This window comes from Arachis ipaensis, chromosome B02 (assembly GCF_000816755.2).
Source record: "Arachis ipaensis cultivar K30076 chromosome B02, Araip1.1, whole genome shotgun sequence".
NCBI classification, from domain to species: Eukaryota; Viridiplantae; Streptophyta; class Magnoliopsida; order Fabales; family Fabaceae; genus Arachis; species Arachis ipaensis.
The window spans coordinates 107,818,222-107,831,467 of NC_029786.2; the positions used below are offsets into that span (position 1 = coordinate 107,818,222).

The 13,246-nt window shown below is 34.3% G+C and overlaps 1 protein-coding gene and 1 long non-coding RNA gene across 3 annotated transcripts; one reads left to right on the forward strand and one right to left on the reverse strand.

The window, feature by feature from the left end:
• LOC110269125 lies at positions 2,998-4,480 on the forward strand. The gene is made up of 2 exons (XR_002358227.1): positions 2,998-3,314; positions 4,239-4,480. It is a non-coding gene; the product is annotated as an uncharacterized LOC110269125 (long non-coding RNA).
• Positions 4,396-12,058, reverse strand: LOC107626416 (protein ROS1). 2 transcript variants are annotated; one of them, XM_021116721.1, is made up of 22 exons: positions 11,575-12,058; positions 10,890-11,289; positions 10,509-10,736; positions 10,340-10,430; positions 9,839-10,259; positions 9,406-9,756; positions 9,040-9,130; positions 8,128-8,959; positions 7,967-8,046; positions 7,699-7,783; positions 7,359-7,450; positions 7,211-7,279; positions 7,083-7,119; positions 6,872-6,954; positions 6,053-6,553; positions 5,877-5,913; positions 5,732-5,789; positions 5,434-5,573; positions 5,247-5,312; positions 5,056-5,170; positions 4,927-4,965; positions 4,396-4,733 (listed from the first exon to the last, which is right to left on the reverse strand). In XM_021116721.1, exons 1-22 carry the CDS (start codon positions 12,041-12,043, stop codon positions 4,495-4,497), a joined length of 4,524 nt encoding a protein of 1,507 aa, XP_020972380.1. In that variant the 5' UTR covers positions 12,044-12,058; the 3' UTR covers positions 4,396-4,494. The 2 variants fall into 2 exon arrangements, with proteins under 2 accessions (XP_020972380.1, XP_020972379.1); XM_021116720.1 differs by having other exon boundaries at positions 7,967-8,959; positions 10,509-10,741; positions 10,895-11,289.

The window sequence follows — 13,246 nt, forward strand, 5'->3', positions numbered from 1 at the left end:
CAATCCAACAAACAAAAGATTAATCTGTATGTTACGAATCTAAATTTATTTAAAAGTCAGTTGTTGGCCCACAATAACTTACATGCACAAGACAAAATTTAAATTTCTGACATTTATTTAAACAAGTAAGCTAGATCAATCAAACTTAATTTTCTCTTTAGTTACTAATTACTAATAAGAATTATTACTAGTATGTGTTACAAGTTGGCCAAACCAAACCAATACGGATAAAAACTCGGCCTAATCATGCCAAGCTTAGGATAACAACTTGGCGATATTCAAACTATGACCTAACAAAACTTTATCAAGAGCGAAGTCAAGAATTCTCTGAATAGGAAAAGATCCGATTCAATTACATATAGCGAGATTACTCCTTGATTCATATGAGAGCTCACTATTTAATGGGAAGTTTATGACACACTAACCCTAAATTTAGTATTTTTTTTTATTCTTTTGATTTCGACGTCGAATTGTTTTTGCGTATACACCCTATCATTCTTTATTAGAGACCACCTTGCTCACTTAGATCAGTAACTCTTCTCGACCTCAACTTCTTAGAGCAACTCCAATGCTCCAGTTCCAATAACCTCAACCTCTTAGAGCAACTCCAATGCTCCAGTTCCAATAACATTTTTTCTGACAAATAGAGAAACCAACCTTTAGAGGAAAGAGAAGAAGGGTTTTCGCACAGTTTTTGAAAGAAGAGAGTTCCTCTGAATGGAGACTTGTAATAATATTATATTAAATTATAATTAATTAAATTTGTTTACATAAAAAATAATTTAATTTTTACACCTTATAAAATAATTTTTTGTTGGGTTGCTTATTTTTATCAACTATAGAGCTTAATTATATTTTTCTTTGTATTAAGTAATTTTACAAATTAGTGTAATCTCGAATTATATATGGTGTATTATTGTTATATATGAATTTTTTTAATATTAATATCTTTTAGTAGTGAATTATTTTTGAATTTATAAATTTAAATAATATTATTGAAAAAAATAATTATATTAATTTTAAGTATTTTAATTAATTAATTAAGTGAGACCACAACATAGACTAAAGTTAGTTCCTCCTAATGGAGAAGAGAGAGATGCTTTGAGTTCCTATTTATTATTTATGATGTAAAAAATGATGTGAAGTTACTTTTTATGACAGGTAGACCATAAATAGAAATTAAATTGAGTTTTCTACTAGTCTTAAGTACCATCTTCACAATACTATTTTAAAATTAATTTAATTTTAAACTTTAGTTATTATATAAGAAACTAAAGTAACAGATAAAAGTAAAAAAAAAAATAAAAAGAAAAGAAAAGAAAGAGAGGATATAATACAAGTTGGGAATTATTGTATGGTTGAATAGGAAAGGGAGACGCTTACATCACAACCTTTTGATTTTAGATTGTAGTATTGTTATTGTTATGAGCTATATAGTAATCAATTATAGTAATCCATTTCTCCCCCAATTAAGAAAACGAAGGTGTATCTTTCCAAAGTCACACGAACATGGATTATATTATATGAATTTTATAAGCTCGTAGATTATTATAAGAACAGAAAGAGGGTAGTGTTCGATGAATCTTCAAGCTGTACCCATCGTGGAAGTGATTACTCCCTTAATTCTTTGTCTTTATTGTGATTATTTTAAGTCAAATTGGGGTTACACACTTACACTTTAATAATAATTTAATACAACCCATAAAACAAGAAAAGTGAGATTAGACCTAAGGTGCGGGACCATAACGAAAAACAAGTACCGAGTAGCAAATTGTGTGTGCATTTTTTTTCACTTTTCATTTTTTTCTAGTATTTTATAAAAAAATTATAAAAGAACTTAAATTTTATTTTCCGTTTTTATTTTTTACAAAATAAAAAAATAAAATGCAAACCAAAAAATCATAATTTACTAAACTACTAGTTTTTTTTGGACTTGAAATTTTTATTTCTTAAACCACTTATAATGATGTTACGGGGCGGGCCGGCCCACTCCCTTTGGACCCTGCATCGATCTGGTTCAATAATCCATGATAAGGCCTATAGACAACAACTTGAGGGTATTCGAGGTCTGGCCCAAATGAATTCCTCTAGTGCCTCAAGGATCTTCCAGAAAAGAAAAGATTTGATCTCCAACAAAGAGGAGATCATTTTCTAATTCACCATGACCCATGCTACATAATGGGGAGTTTGTAGCTTTTCCTGGTATGAACTATGAAATTCTAACCCTAAACTTAGTACCTCTTTGATTTTTTAAATTTAAACGTTGGAGTGTCTTTGCAAGTATCACTCTCATCATTTCAAGCTGAAAACCACCTCACCCAAACACGTCAGATTATCTTCTCTTTTAACTTTTTTTTTTACTGTATTTTTCAATCCGTCACGTCAACTAATTTGTCACGGTTTTAAATTCTATTGAAGAATCTGTCACCAATGACCAATGGATTACTACATAAACAAGACAAGATTTGAACCCCCGACATTTATTTGAACGGACGAGTGAACTAATCACTCGATCAACTCAAGTCAGTTTCTCTTTCAACCTTATTAATTCCACTCAACTAGCTATACATATGATCATACTCCAAGTTTTTTTTTTGGGATTGTTTATGAGTACTATTTAAAGGGCCTTGGTAAAAAAAAAAATTGTGCAACCAAAAAAAAATAGCCAATATTTTACAATAAAAACCTAAAATATTTATTCATATGTTTGTGCACTTCGGTGATGATTACACCAAAAAATATGTTTCTCTTTAATATAGAATTAACTTTACAAAGTGATGTGTTTAAGTTTTTTTTCCCTTTTATTTGGACAGAGGTAAATAATTTTTGTACAATAATTCAAGAAATATAAAAATTGAATTTAATTCAAAATATATCTCATCAGTCATCACCATTCTTTTTTTTGTTAATGGGGTTGCTTGATATTTGGTCACGGTGATCTTATTATTTTTTGTACACTGAAGGCCCTAATGCTAGTCATGGTGTTTCTAAATTCTGAAAATTTGGGCCTCTTTCAAGATATAAAACTTGGGCCTGAGCTTTGTTTTAAAGCCCAAAGAGTAAAAAAAGCCCAATACTTTACCGTAAAGAGTTGGAGGGAACACAAAAAACCACATGAAAATGGCGGTATGGCGCCAACATGTACGATTTGCGAAACACAAGCCACACACTGCGACTCTATCACTCACTCTTTAGATCTCAAAATTTTTTCTCTCATGCTGCTATAGTGCTATTGATATTGATATATGATGAAGATTTTTGGGGTTTCCATTTTGATTCGCTTTGTTCATGCGCGCTTAGATCAGATCTGAAAGGTAAGCTCCGCAAATCTATCTCCTAAGTCCTAACACTGTAGTCTGTACTCTCTCTGTTTCTAGCTCAATGCTTGAATCGCACTGTTACTTTCTTCAATGGCCTGAGAACTCATTTGATGACTATCCCACTGTTATTTGCTTTTGATGCTTGAATAGCACTGTTTATATTATAGTTTTTAATGATTTGGATTGAATTTTCTGCTCTTTGATATTAGTGTAATTAGCTAAGTATTGATGGTACACATACTAGCGCAAGAGGTTCAAATTCAATGTTGGATTGATGAAATTCATCTCATAAGAAATTACACACATACATGAAAGTTTGAAATTCAATAGTTGGATTTATGAAATTCATCTGTATATGAAGTTATTCAATGGCATAAGTCAATATATATCCTGGCCAACCCTCCTGGGCCGGAACCCTAGCTGACCAGTTTTGGCCACAGGGACATATACATGAATATACATATGTATTTTTTTGGTGTCTAGATACGTGTGTATACGTATACATAAAATAATTATTTTGGTTAGTGTGGGAATGTTTTAGTTCCTATTGGAACTAAGAGTTTGGTATTGTGAACTAGTATAGAGATTAAGATCGATTGAATTGAAGTTTTCGTTCCCCGTTTGCTGTAATTTGTTAGTCCCTTTTCTTTTCCATTTGAATTGCATGTTTTTTCTGCTAATGTAAGAAAGCATAGAGTCCAATTCCAGAAGTTGCCATTAGAACTGGTAAATTATTAGACTTTGGAGTTAACAGATAGTCCATCAGGTATGCATATATTTGTTTTGTAATTATCTCTCGCTTACTCAAGAAGTGATTGTAATAGAACGCTGAGGAATGAAAATTTGGTTGTTGAATGCTAAAATGAAAGCGAAAAGCATAAAATTCAAATTCGAATATTTCTAAGCCTGTCTTTGTAGGAGTTGGGAGGAGAATCCTCAGCTCCCGTTTCTCTGCTTTGGCATCACCCGGCTCACATTCTCCCTTCAAGAATAGAGCCTAGGTACTACCATTGACTCATTATTGTTCCTAATTTTTTTCCATGTTTTTTTTAAAGAAAAAATTGCTCACTCTGAGTATGACAGGAACAGGTTAAACTTCATATTAAACAAAGAAAATTGTCACTGTTGGTACATATATTTTACAGAACAAGATAAATTTTACAGAACAAGATAATTATGAGATAGACAAGGATGGATTTTCTTTGGGTTTTCCCCCCTCCTGAAGATTTTGGCTCCCAGAAACCACTTCTGGTTGTTGTGGGTTTGTTTTTGCTCCTTCTGATTTTGTGGCAGTTGACTTTTTCCTTGTAGTCCCTGTGGCCTCAGCCATCTTGCTTGCTGGGAAATGCAGTCTCGCTTTTAGAGGACGCGGTGCTCGAGTTGCTCTATCAAATCCCCGCACACAGACATACCCTGCAAAGCAATTTTCCACTGTGTTTAGAGAGGATAGGTTGTATATCTGATGCATGCTTTTTTTCTTATTTAATTATTGTGTTATTCCTATTAGGGAAGAACTTCATCATTTCATTTCAAACTAATAAATAAAGCAGGCTGAGAGATTATTGAATTATGCAAAGCAGGATACATTTTGGGAACTGAATCTTACCTCTCCAGAAACACTGTTGAATTTCAGGCGTTGTTAAACCTGATGAACAAAAATCATAAACTCAACTTCAATTTACATTTATTTATTTATTGCTTGATATATCTATCTATATAAATTTGATGTCTCCACCTTTAAATATTGATGTCACAGAGGTTCCAAAATATACTGTTCGCCTGTTCAGGTTCCAGATCCAACTTCGCGGAACGCTGATTGGATTTTTACTCGATTCATGGTCAGCAAATACCTGCATTAAAAACTCCATTTTATTAATGCTGAAATTGCAAAGAATATTTGCAATATATGATTACACACTATTTTACCTCATTGACTTGGAAATAGGTGCCATTTAGCGGAAAGCTTCCTCGCATAGCTGTTCGACATGGTATCTGTATATATTCATCATCAATTCAAGTGAGTACATTTTATATTTTGCAAATTTCTCCTTCCTATATAATAGATAGTAACTAAGAAACATGTTAAAATCATTAATCTGGCAAGCATTTATACCAGGATTGTCCCTCTAACTGTTTGCGAATCTGATTCCCGAACACTGTTGCAGGAAAGGCATTCTTTCTCATTACAGAGTTGGCCACTTTCTTGATAGCTGCATTTTCTTTCAGGTGGTTGTATAGAATTTGCTGTCTCCCCTATGTAATCATTGATGTATTTGGCAAATTGAATTAAAAAAAGAAAAGCAGAAAGCTGTACATGCTGCAAATTTTCTTGCCTTATTGTGCAGCATAGTGCCATGTATAAGCCTATTTAAATTAATCCGAAACGAAGTTGAAGTTGCTATTTTGTTTACCTGGAGTCCATATAGCAAGAAGATATTTGCCTGGATCATCTGCCTCTCGTTTGTCCCACTATAACAAAAAAACAGTTAATGGAAGTTGCACAGAGGAAAAAAAACTAAAACATAAATTTGATGAACAGATGCAGCAATATCTAACCCCTTCCAGAAGAGGATGTGTATCTGGGAGTTCATAACTGCATGAAAGTGAACACAATTAGTTACAATGCTATAACTCTCTCATTATGGGGGGTGGACATGGCATGTGTTGCAACTCTCTCATTGATGTTATCGGTTTAAAGTTAAACTAGTGGAAGAGTTAGTTATTTTACTTACACGCAATGCTCTGTTCGTAATCGGTTCACATACTTTAACCTAGGCATAGGAATGTTAGCAGTTTCTGGAGTCAAAGCTACCAATGCCCTTGACATTTCCGCTTCTTGAAGTTCCATATTTCCTTGCATATAATTTTTTAAATTCAGGGTAAACTCCTCTAGATCAAGGTCGATGGGAGGAATTTCCCGTGGCTCCCAGAAGGCATCCTCAATATCATGTATTGGTACTTGTGAGCATTCTGCCTCTGGGGTTGTTGGCTCTTCAATAATAGGATGGCAGATATTCTTTTCATCTATTGATTCTAGCTGTTTGGCAACCTCTGCTTGTAGAATTTCTGCTCCTTGGTTTGGATTCTCAAGAAGGGGCAAGTGCAACTGAGCGATGTTTACCGCCGGATTCTGATCCATCGGGTTCTGATCCGTCGGATTTTGATCCGTTGGATTGTTTCCGGAGGTACTGACTATACTTGTCTGCTCTGGCCCTGGTAAGGCAAGTCTTGCACTGCATACAAAATAGATTATATGCAATTGATCTATCAAATGCATGTTTTTGGATTCTGAGTGGTAAGAGATCATTTTCAGCTGTTAAAATAGAATACAATTATACTGCTTCCAGTATAATGCAGTATTTAATACAGTATTTATGCTAATATGAACTTCCTAATATTGTCTTTGAAATCCCAATTTTGTTATCTATATAGCCAACAATTTAACTTGAAATAACTTCTACTTCTATTGTTCATATGTATGAGAAAGAAGTTTTATATGATCCTGCATAATCGTTTTTCTGCAAATAATTTTTAATATATTGTGAACATACCTTGCAAAAGCACTAGCAAAGTGTCTACACTCTCCTTTCATCGGACATGCATTGCAATTTGGTTTGTGTTTTGTGCAGAAGACCTGCATTCATTTTCGTGTTTCTTGGTATCACATCAAAGCTTTGGTAGGTAGGATCACTGACTTTTAAGTATCAAGGAAAGAAAAATAAGAAAAGATCACCAACTTTATGCACAACATGATGCAATTACCTTTCCAAATGTAATCATCTGGTAATGTAGCTCGTATCTGCATCATAATTTAACAGAAGGCCAAAGAAATAAGTCAACATATTCATTTTTTGTTCATGTGATGCAGTAAATTGAAATGAAATCCTTACAATGTTTTTTGATCTAGTTTGCACAGACGAGGCCACAGATATTTTTGTACGGTCTCCAAAATGGGGTACCTACATAGGATAATTACATTAGCACTTCTTAAATAATTTGCTAATCATGCTTAACATCATTTACAAAGCAAGTACTTACAGTTCCAGGAGATGCAACTGTAGTGTCTCAGGAAGTGGCTGCAGCGGTACCCATCCAAGTCTTACTGCTATTCTTCCAACATTGGTATCCACCTGTGATATAGCCATAGCATTATATATTCAGATTTATTTATTTATTTTTCATTTATTCATTTATTTATTTATTCATTTATTTATTTATTTATTTATTTATTTATTTATTTTTCATTTATTCATTTATTTATTTATTCATTTATTTATTTATTTATTTATTTATTTATTTATTTTTCATTTATTTTTTTTTCATTTATTTATTTTTTATTCATTTATTTATCTATTTTACAACTATATATAGAACTTACAGGAAAGGCAAGGTGGTGCAGGGTTAGGAGCCTCACACACTCCACACTTTTCAGTCCCAGTCCCTTTATACTGAGCAGAAACTCCCTGTATTGAGAAATGAATATTTATCATACACATATGTTTGCTGATATGTAATTCATCTCACACTTTGTGGTTTCTAAACCACAAAGTGGAGATATGTTTAAAACCATTTGAATGGAGAATTTTCTTTTAGTTCAGTAGGTGTATTTTCTTTTTATAGAGTAGTTTATTTACTGTTGGCCTTACTTTGCTTTGTCCGGAGGGACGTCTCTCAGCCACTCAAGGTCAATATCACCGTGATCTTCAACCAGCCGATTCAGGAAGAGCTGCACAGTGTACCATAATATGAGAAGCAATTCAACAGAAAGGAAAAAATGATATTTCATTTTGTGGAAGTTCAACTGTACCTGAATGCGTTCAGCGAGCCTGTTGTTCATGCCCCTTTCTTTGATCGCATCTGAGATTGTGCTAACATCTGCACATCTCACAGCATCCCAGTCGAGAGAATCCATGGTGTTCCATGTCTTCTCTCTCTTCCCTGCTATAGCTTGTGCGGCTGTTCGCAAGCTATCCCAGTTGAATTCGTCCTTATGCTCTTTTCCTTTGCCCTTGCTGTCTTTTTTTGCTGAACTTGTCTCTTGGGCCTCATTTCTTGCTGCACTTTTGTGGGCACCAGCTTCTGCCTGGGCTGGAGCCACAATCCTTTCAGAGTGAGCCCTTTGAGACATTTCAGCACCGTTGTCTGGGCAGCAAGGCATGCTCTTTTCATTTTCTGAGCTGCGGACGGATTCCTGGGTTGGGAAGATGGATGCTTTGAGGGGGACCTGAGTATTATTTTCTTTGGGGCTGTCATTCTTCAGGTCCCCAGATGTTAGCTTCTCAGTTGCTTCATTTCTTTTTGTGTCAGCTTCTTCCTGAACCTTGGTTGAATTTTCTGCTTGGCGGTTGATATTGTCTGAGTGGCCCTCCGAATAGGATCCCATCTTCTCATCGTTCTGCTCGTTTGAGACCTCGCCAGTTTGGGAAACCCCAGAGCTTCGGGATGCCACCATATCATTAAACCCCGTTCTCTGAGGCATTTCTTGGACACTGCAGTGTGTTATCTTGTGTCCAGAATGCTCAGTGGCGTCATGAACGGATGGATTCAACGGCGCATCCCCCTCTGAGATCTCTACTGGCGCCCCAACGTTTACTTGTGATTTGTTGGGGAATCGAGCCGCCAGGGCCATGAATGCAGAACTGTTAAAGGAGAAAGAACAAACAAGGTTGCTATGGCATCTGGTAAAGCTTTGTTTCAAATGATACTGCAGAATACATACCTTGAGAGATGGTCTGAGACATTTTGGGTGAGGAAAACCCCCACCACCGAATCCACCACTGATCCTTTCCAGCGAGAGAATCGTCTGTCTCCTGTTTAATTATGAGTCGTATAAATAGTGTTATGAATGCAATTAGTGTACTAATGTTAAGCTCTTGTAAACTTTAAGTTCTTGTCTTTTGTTATGTAATTTGGTTTTAATGTTAATTGTTGTTTGAATTTAATATTTTCCCTGAGTAAATTTGCAATCAGTTTTATTTTCTTCTAAGTTCTAATAATATATTAATGATTTTATTATTAATTTTTATTTTATATTATTATGAATAAGTGAATAAGTGTTTATTATTCGGGAGTATTAGGTTGATACCTTGTACACGATGCATTCTTGCAATAAACGAGTCTGCCTTCCCTCGAAATAAATTTCGCTCTTCTTCCCACCGTTTGGACGTGGCTTCATCTTCTCCATCAATTCCATGGCTGTTTATATCTAACATCAAAAGCTTCCACACTCTATTAGTTTCTTCATCAAGGTTAACTCTCGCCCGTGGATATTGTTTCTTGAAAGGAACAACCTGGCTTCCAAACGGAATGATGGCGCCATCAAGACGCTTTTGCTTTTGCTTTTGTTTTTTCAGTTTATACCGAATTATTGCATTCTCTTGTGTTTTGATTTTCAATTTTTTAAATTGCTTTGTTATAGCATCTACATCAGAATTATCTGCAATGCAAAAAATTTTTTTGTGAGAATATATTTTTTATGTATATAATGTTGACACAAATCAATAATTCAATTGAAATACCTAATGATTTGTCCACTGCATCTTCTGATGTTTGTTCTTCCCAATTTCGCACTCTTGAGATGAACTTATCAAACTTGTCATAATCAGAATTATATTCAGAGTTGTCAGTCTGATTATATTTAGAGTTGTCAGAACTGGATGCGTAATCAAGCCTGCGCGCATCTTGCGGAGAAAATGTCATTTCTACTTCATTTCGATTAGTTCTGTCAATTTTCGTTCCGAACAGAAACAAATCATTATGATGTACCCCAATGATATTCCTGCCACTAGTATTTAGACTCTCTTCATTCTCAGTTGTCTGATCTCTTTTGTTTTTGTTATCTTCAAAGCTGTAATTGACAATGGGCTTTATCTCCTGCGAAGTGCTTTCTGGAGAAAATATACTTGACGTTTTGACAATGGGCTCATGATCATATGATACCTGATTAATGAAACAATTTTGATCATAATCCAATGCATTAATGTTAGAATTTTGATTATAAGTGCTGTAGGAGTACTAACCTTATTTGTTGCATTTGTTCTGCTATATCTCATCCTCTCAGCGGATGTGTTCTGAATTTGTGTGTCGACAGGTAATAGTATGTAAAAATCTTGCTGTGTGGAAGTGTCATGACTATGGACAACGTTCATCATGTCACTTCTTTGGTTGATACATGCATTTGAATTATGTCCACTTGTAGAGCTTTCTTCTTTGGATTTCTTATTACTTCTTGATCTTGTGTTAGGTCTAGGTATTAATGCTTCACTGAATTCTACTGTGGCCTCTGTTGGATAAGACATGTTGGGCGTTTTCTTCTTCCGGCCCCTCTTCTTGGTCGTCTTTTCCATTGGTTGGGCCACAGGAGGATTGCTTTGCGATGGATCTTGTGCTTCTTTGTTATAACTTGCTGCTGTCCCTTCTGCTGTTGGAGTACATTCTTCGTGTGATAATGTTTTTTTCCTTATATACTTCCTCTTGACAGGTTGACTCTCTTCTGATTTTCCCCTGGATGACTTTGATGCCTCTTTCAGAAGACTTACATTTATGTTGTCTCCAACTTGACTGTCTTTGTCTGCTGTTGCATTTTCAGTGCCAGCAGATCCGTCAAATAAAGTCCTTTTACAAGACTTTTTTGTGGATTCTGGCGTGAAGTCTTTAATTGTTTCTTCTGCTGGAGTAGTAGCGGTCTTGTTTATTCCTTTTCTTCTCACATATTTCCTCTTGCCAGTTGAGTTTTCTTTGAGCTGAACATTCTTTTCTTCAGCTGACTTTCGAGTTCGTTTTGGTGTGCCTTCGACAATGACCTTGGGACGGTGCTTTCTTCTCTTTTGTTTTGATTGTGGTGTGCTTTCTACCTGGATGGCATCCATCTTTATAGGTGTGCAAGCAACATCAAATTCTCCCACAGGATTATTTTTTTCCATATTCATTGACAATGATGCAATTTGTGAGCAACCAACCAACGATGTGTCTGTAATGGCAAAAGATGATAAAAAAAAAACATGTATAAGGTATCTAGTAATGCAAATAAATTTGTACTCATATGTATGCATATGTACTCATGCAAATAAAAATTAACTTCGTACATAAATAGAAAAAGAACTAAAGAAGTATCCACCATAGAATCTACAGAATAAACACTAATGAACTACTAAATAATCTATCTAGTTGTCATTATCATTGTTAATTTACATTGTGTTACAATGCAACTACTGAATTTAACAGGACCAATTGTTAATAAAATATGTTGACTTACCCTGAAGATTTCCGGTGTTATTCACTGCTGCTCTGTTGTAGTTGATCTGTGAATCCAATGAAAAAAAATCTGGATTCATCGATCCATTATCTGATTGAGTTGCATTCAAATTAGCTGATGCTGCATTCTCTTGCATGGTGGCCATAAGTTGAGAAAAACTCATATGACCAAGTGCAGGAAAATCACCAGATACTGTCTTTACACAAGCTTCACTATTTTCACCAACAGTGTTTTTCATTCCACCTTCAGTTACTGACCCAATACAGGACCTTTTGTTTTTTTCCATAGAAGCTGTGAATTTGGAACATGCAATTGCTCCATCACCATGAGTGGGTATCTGGGGGTGATTTTCCTGCTCTGGTGCGTAGATCGGCACTGTTTTTTGAGAAGTGGGTTTCATGGGAGTAGTGGGAGCCCAACGAGTCTCAACTTGTTGTTCTTTTTGATTATTCATTTCTCTGTTATCCATTCTTAATTTCTCAATCTGATTGAAAATCACAAACAAAAAAGTTTTAAAAAAAAGTGCAAATGAGTCTGTCGAGAATCCTAAACAAAGCTTAATTCTCCTGTTACCTCATTTTTTTCAATGAACAAAAATAAAAAGATTAAACCAAATTAAAACAAATGAGATTCAATGACAGAATATGTCTCGAAGAAAAACATACTCAACATTGGGAGAGATATACAGTTGTAGTTACCTTTTTCTCAGCAAGCAACTGGGGGTATTTTGTAAATGGGGAAGAAAAGTGTGTTCCTTAGTGAAAATGAGAACGAAAGTGACTGATTATTGCTTCCTTTGGAACTTCTGCTTCTTCGTCTGCTTGAATTGGATTTCTTCTGTTTTACCAATCAGTTAACGAAAAGCTAACCAAAGAAAGGAGTACCAGAAAAAGGAGGAGGGATTTGTGCTCACGGTAGTTACAATGAGTCAATGCTGGAAATCTAATATATCACGTTTATGGGAGCAACATCACACTAATTAACATGTAGAATTTCACATGCATTCGGCTAGGTCAATTTTAATTTATATGTTCTACTTGAATAAAATGAACAATGAATTTTTAAATATGTAATTTTTTTTCTCTTTCTATACAAAATCCTTGTTGACTATCACTGCCTCACTCAATTTGAACGAAAGAAAGAATGAGTAATGTTATTTAAATATATTAAGATTTTGTGCATACGTACTTGCATGCATGAATAAATATTTTAAGAGTTTAATTTTGATTCATTAAAATTCGTTGTCGCAAGACCATATGCTGATGTTATTATAATAGAACAGAGGATATGATTTTTTTAGGTACTTTGTTAGTCTTTATAATTTCGTAAAATTTTTAATTAGATCTTTATATTTTTTTAAGTGAGTCCTTACATCAAATTTTATTTTTAATTAACTCTCGATATTTTTTTATTATTTGAGTCCCTATACTAATTTTTTTTTAATGGGGTCTCTGTATAATCAAACTAATTACTGTTAGGAGGAACCTAATTAAAAAAAATTGGTGTAAAAACCCAATTAAAATAAAATAAGTATAGAGACCTAATTGAAAATTTCGCAAAACTATAAAGACTAACAGAATAATTAAATTTTTTTTTATTTTCAATTCTACCATCAACTCTCTTATTTTTTTTGAAATTATTAGTTTATTTTAATTTTATTTAGTAACAATTA

Excerpts from the sequence above, each read along its gene's own strand:
- LOC107626416 (XM_021116720.1), bottom strand. The coding sequence starts at position 12,043 with ATGGATAACAGAGAAATGAATAATCAAAAAGAACAACAAGTTGAGACT. Across the intron at positions 5,790-5,876 it reads CACATCCTCTTCTGGAAGGG|TGGGACAAACGAGAGGCAGA; the intron begins GTTAGATATTGC and ends TTTTTGTTATAG. Across the intron at positions 5,574-5,731 it reads TCTTGCTATATGGACTCCAG|GGGAGACAGCAAATTCTATA; the intron begins GTAAACAAAATA and ends ATGATTACATAG.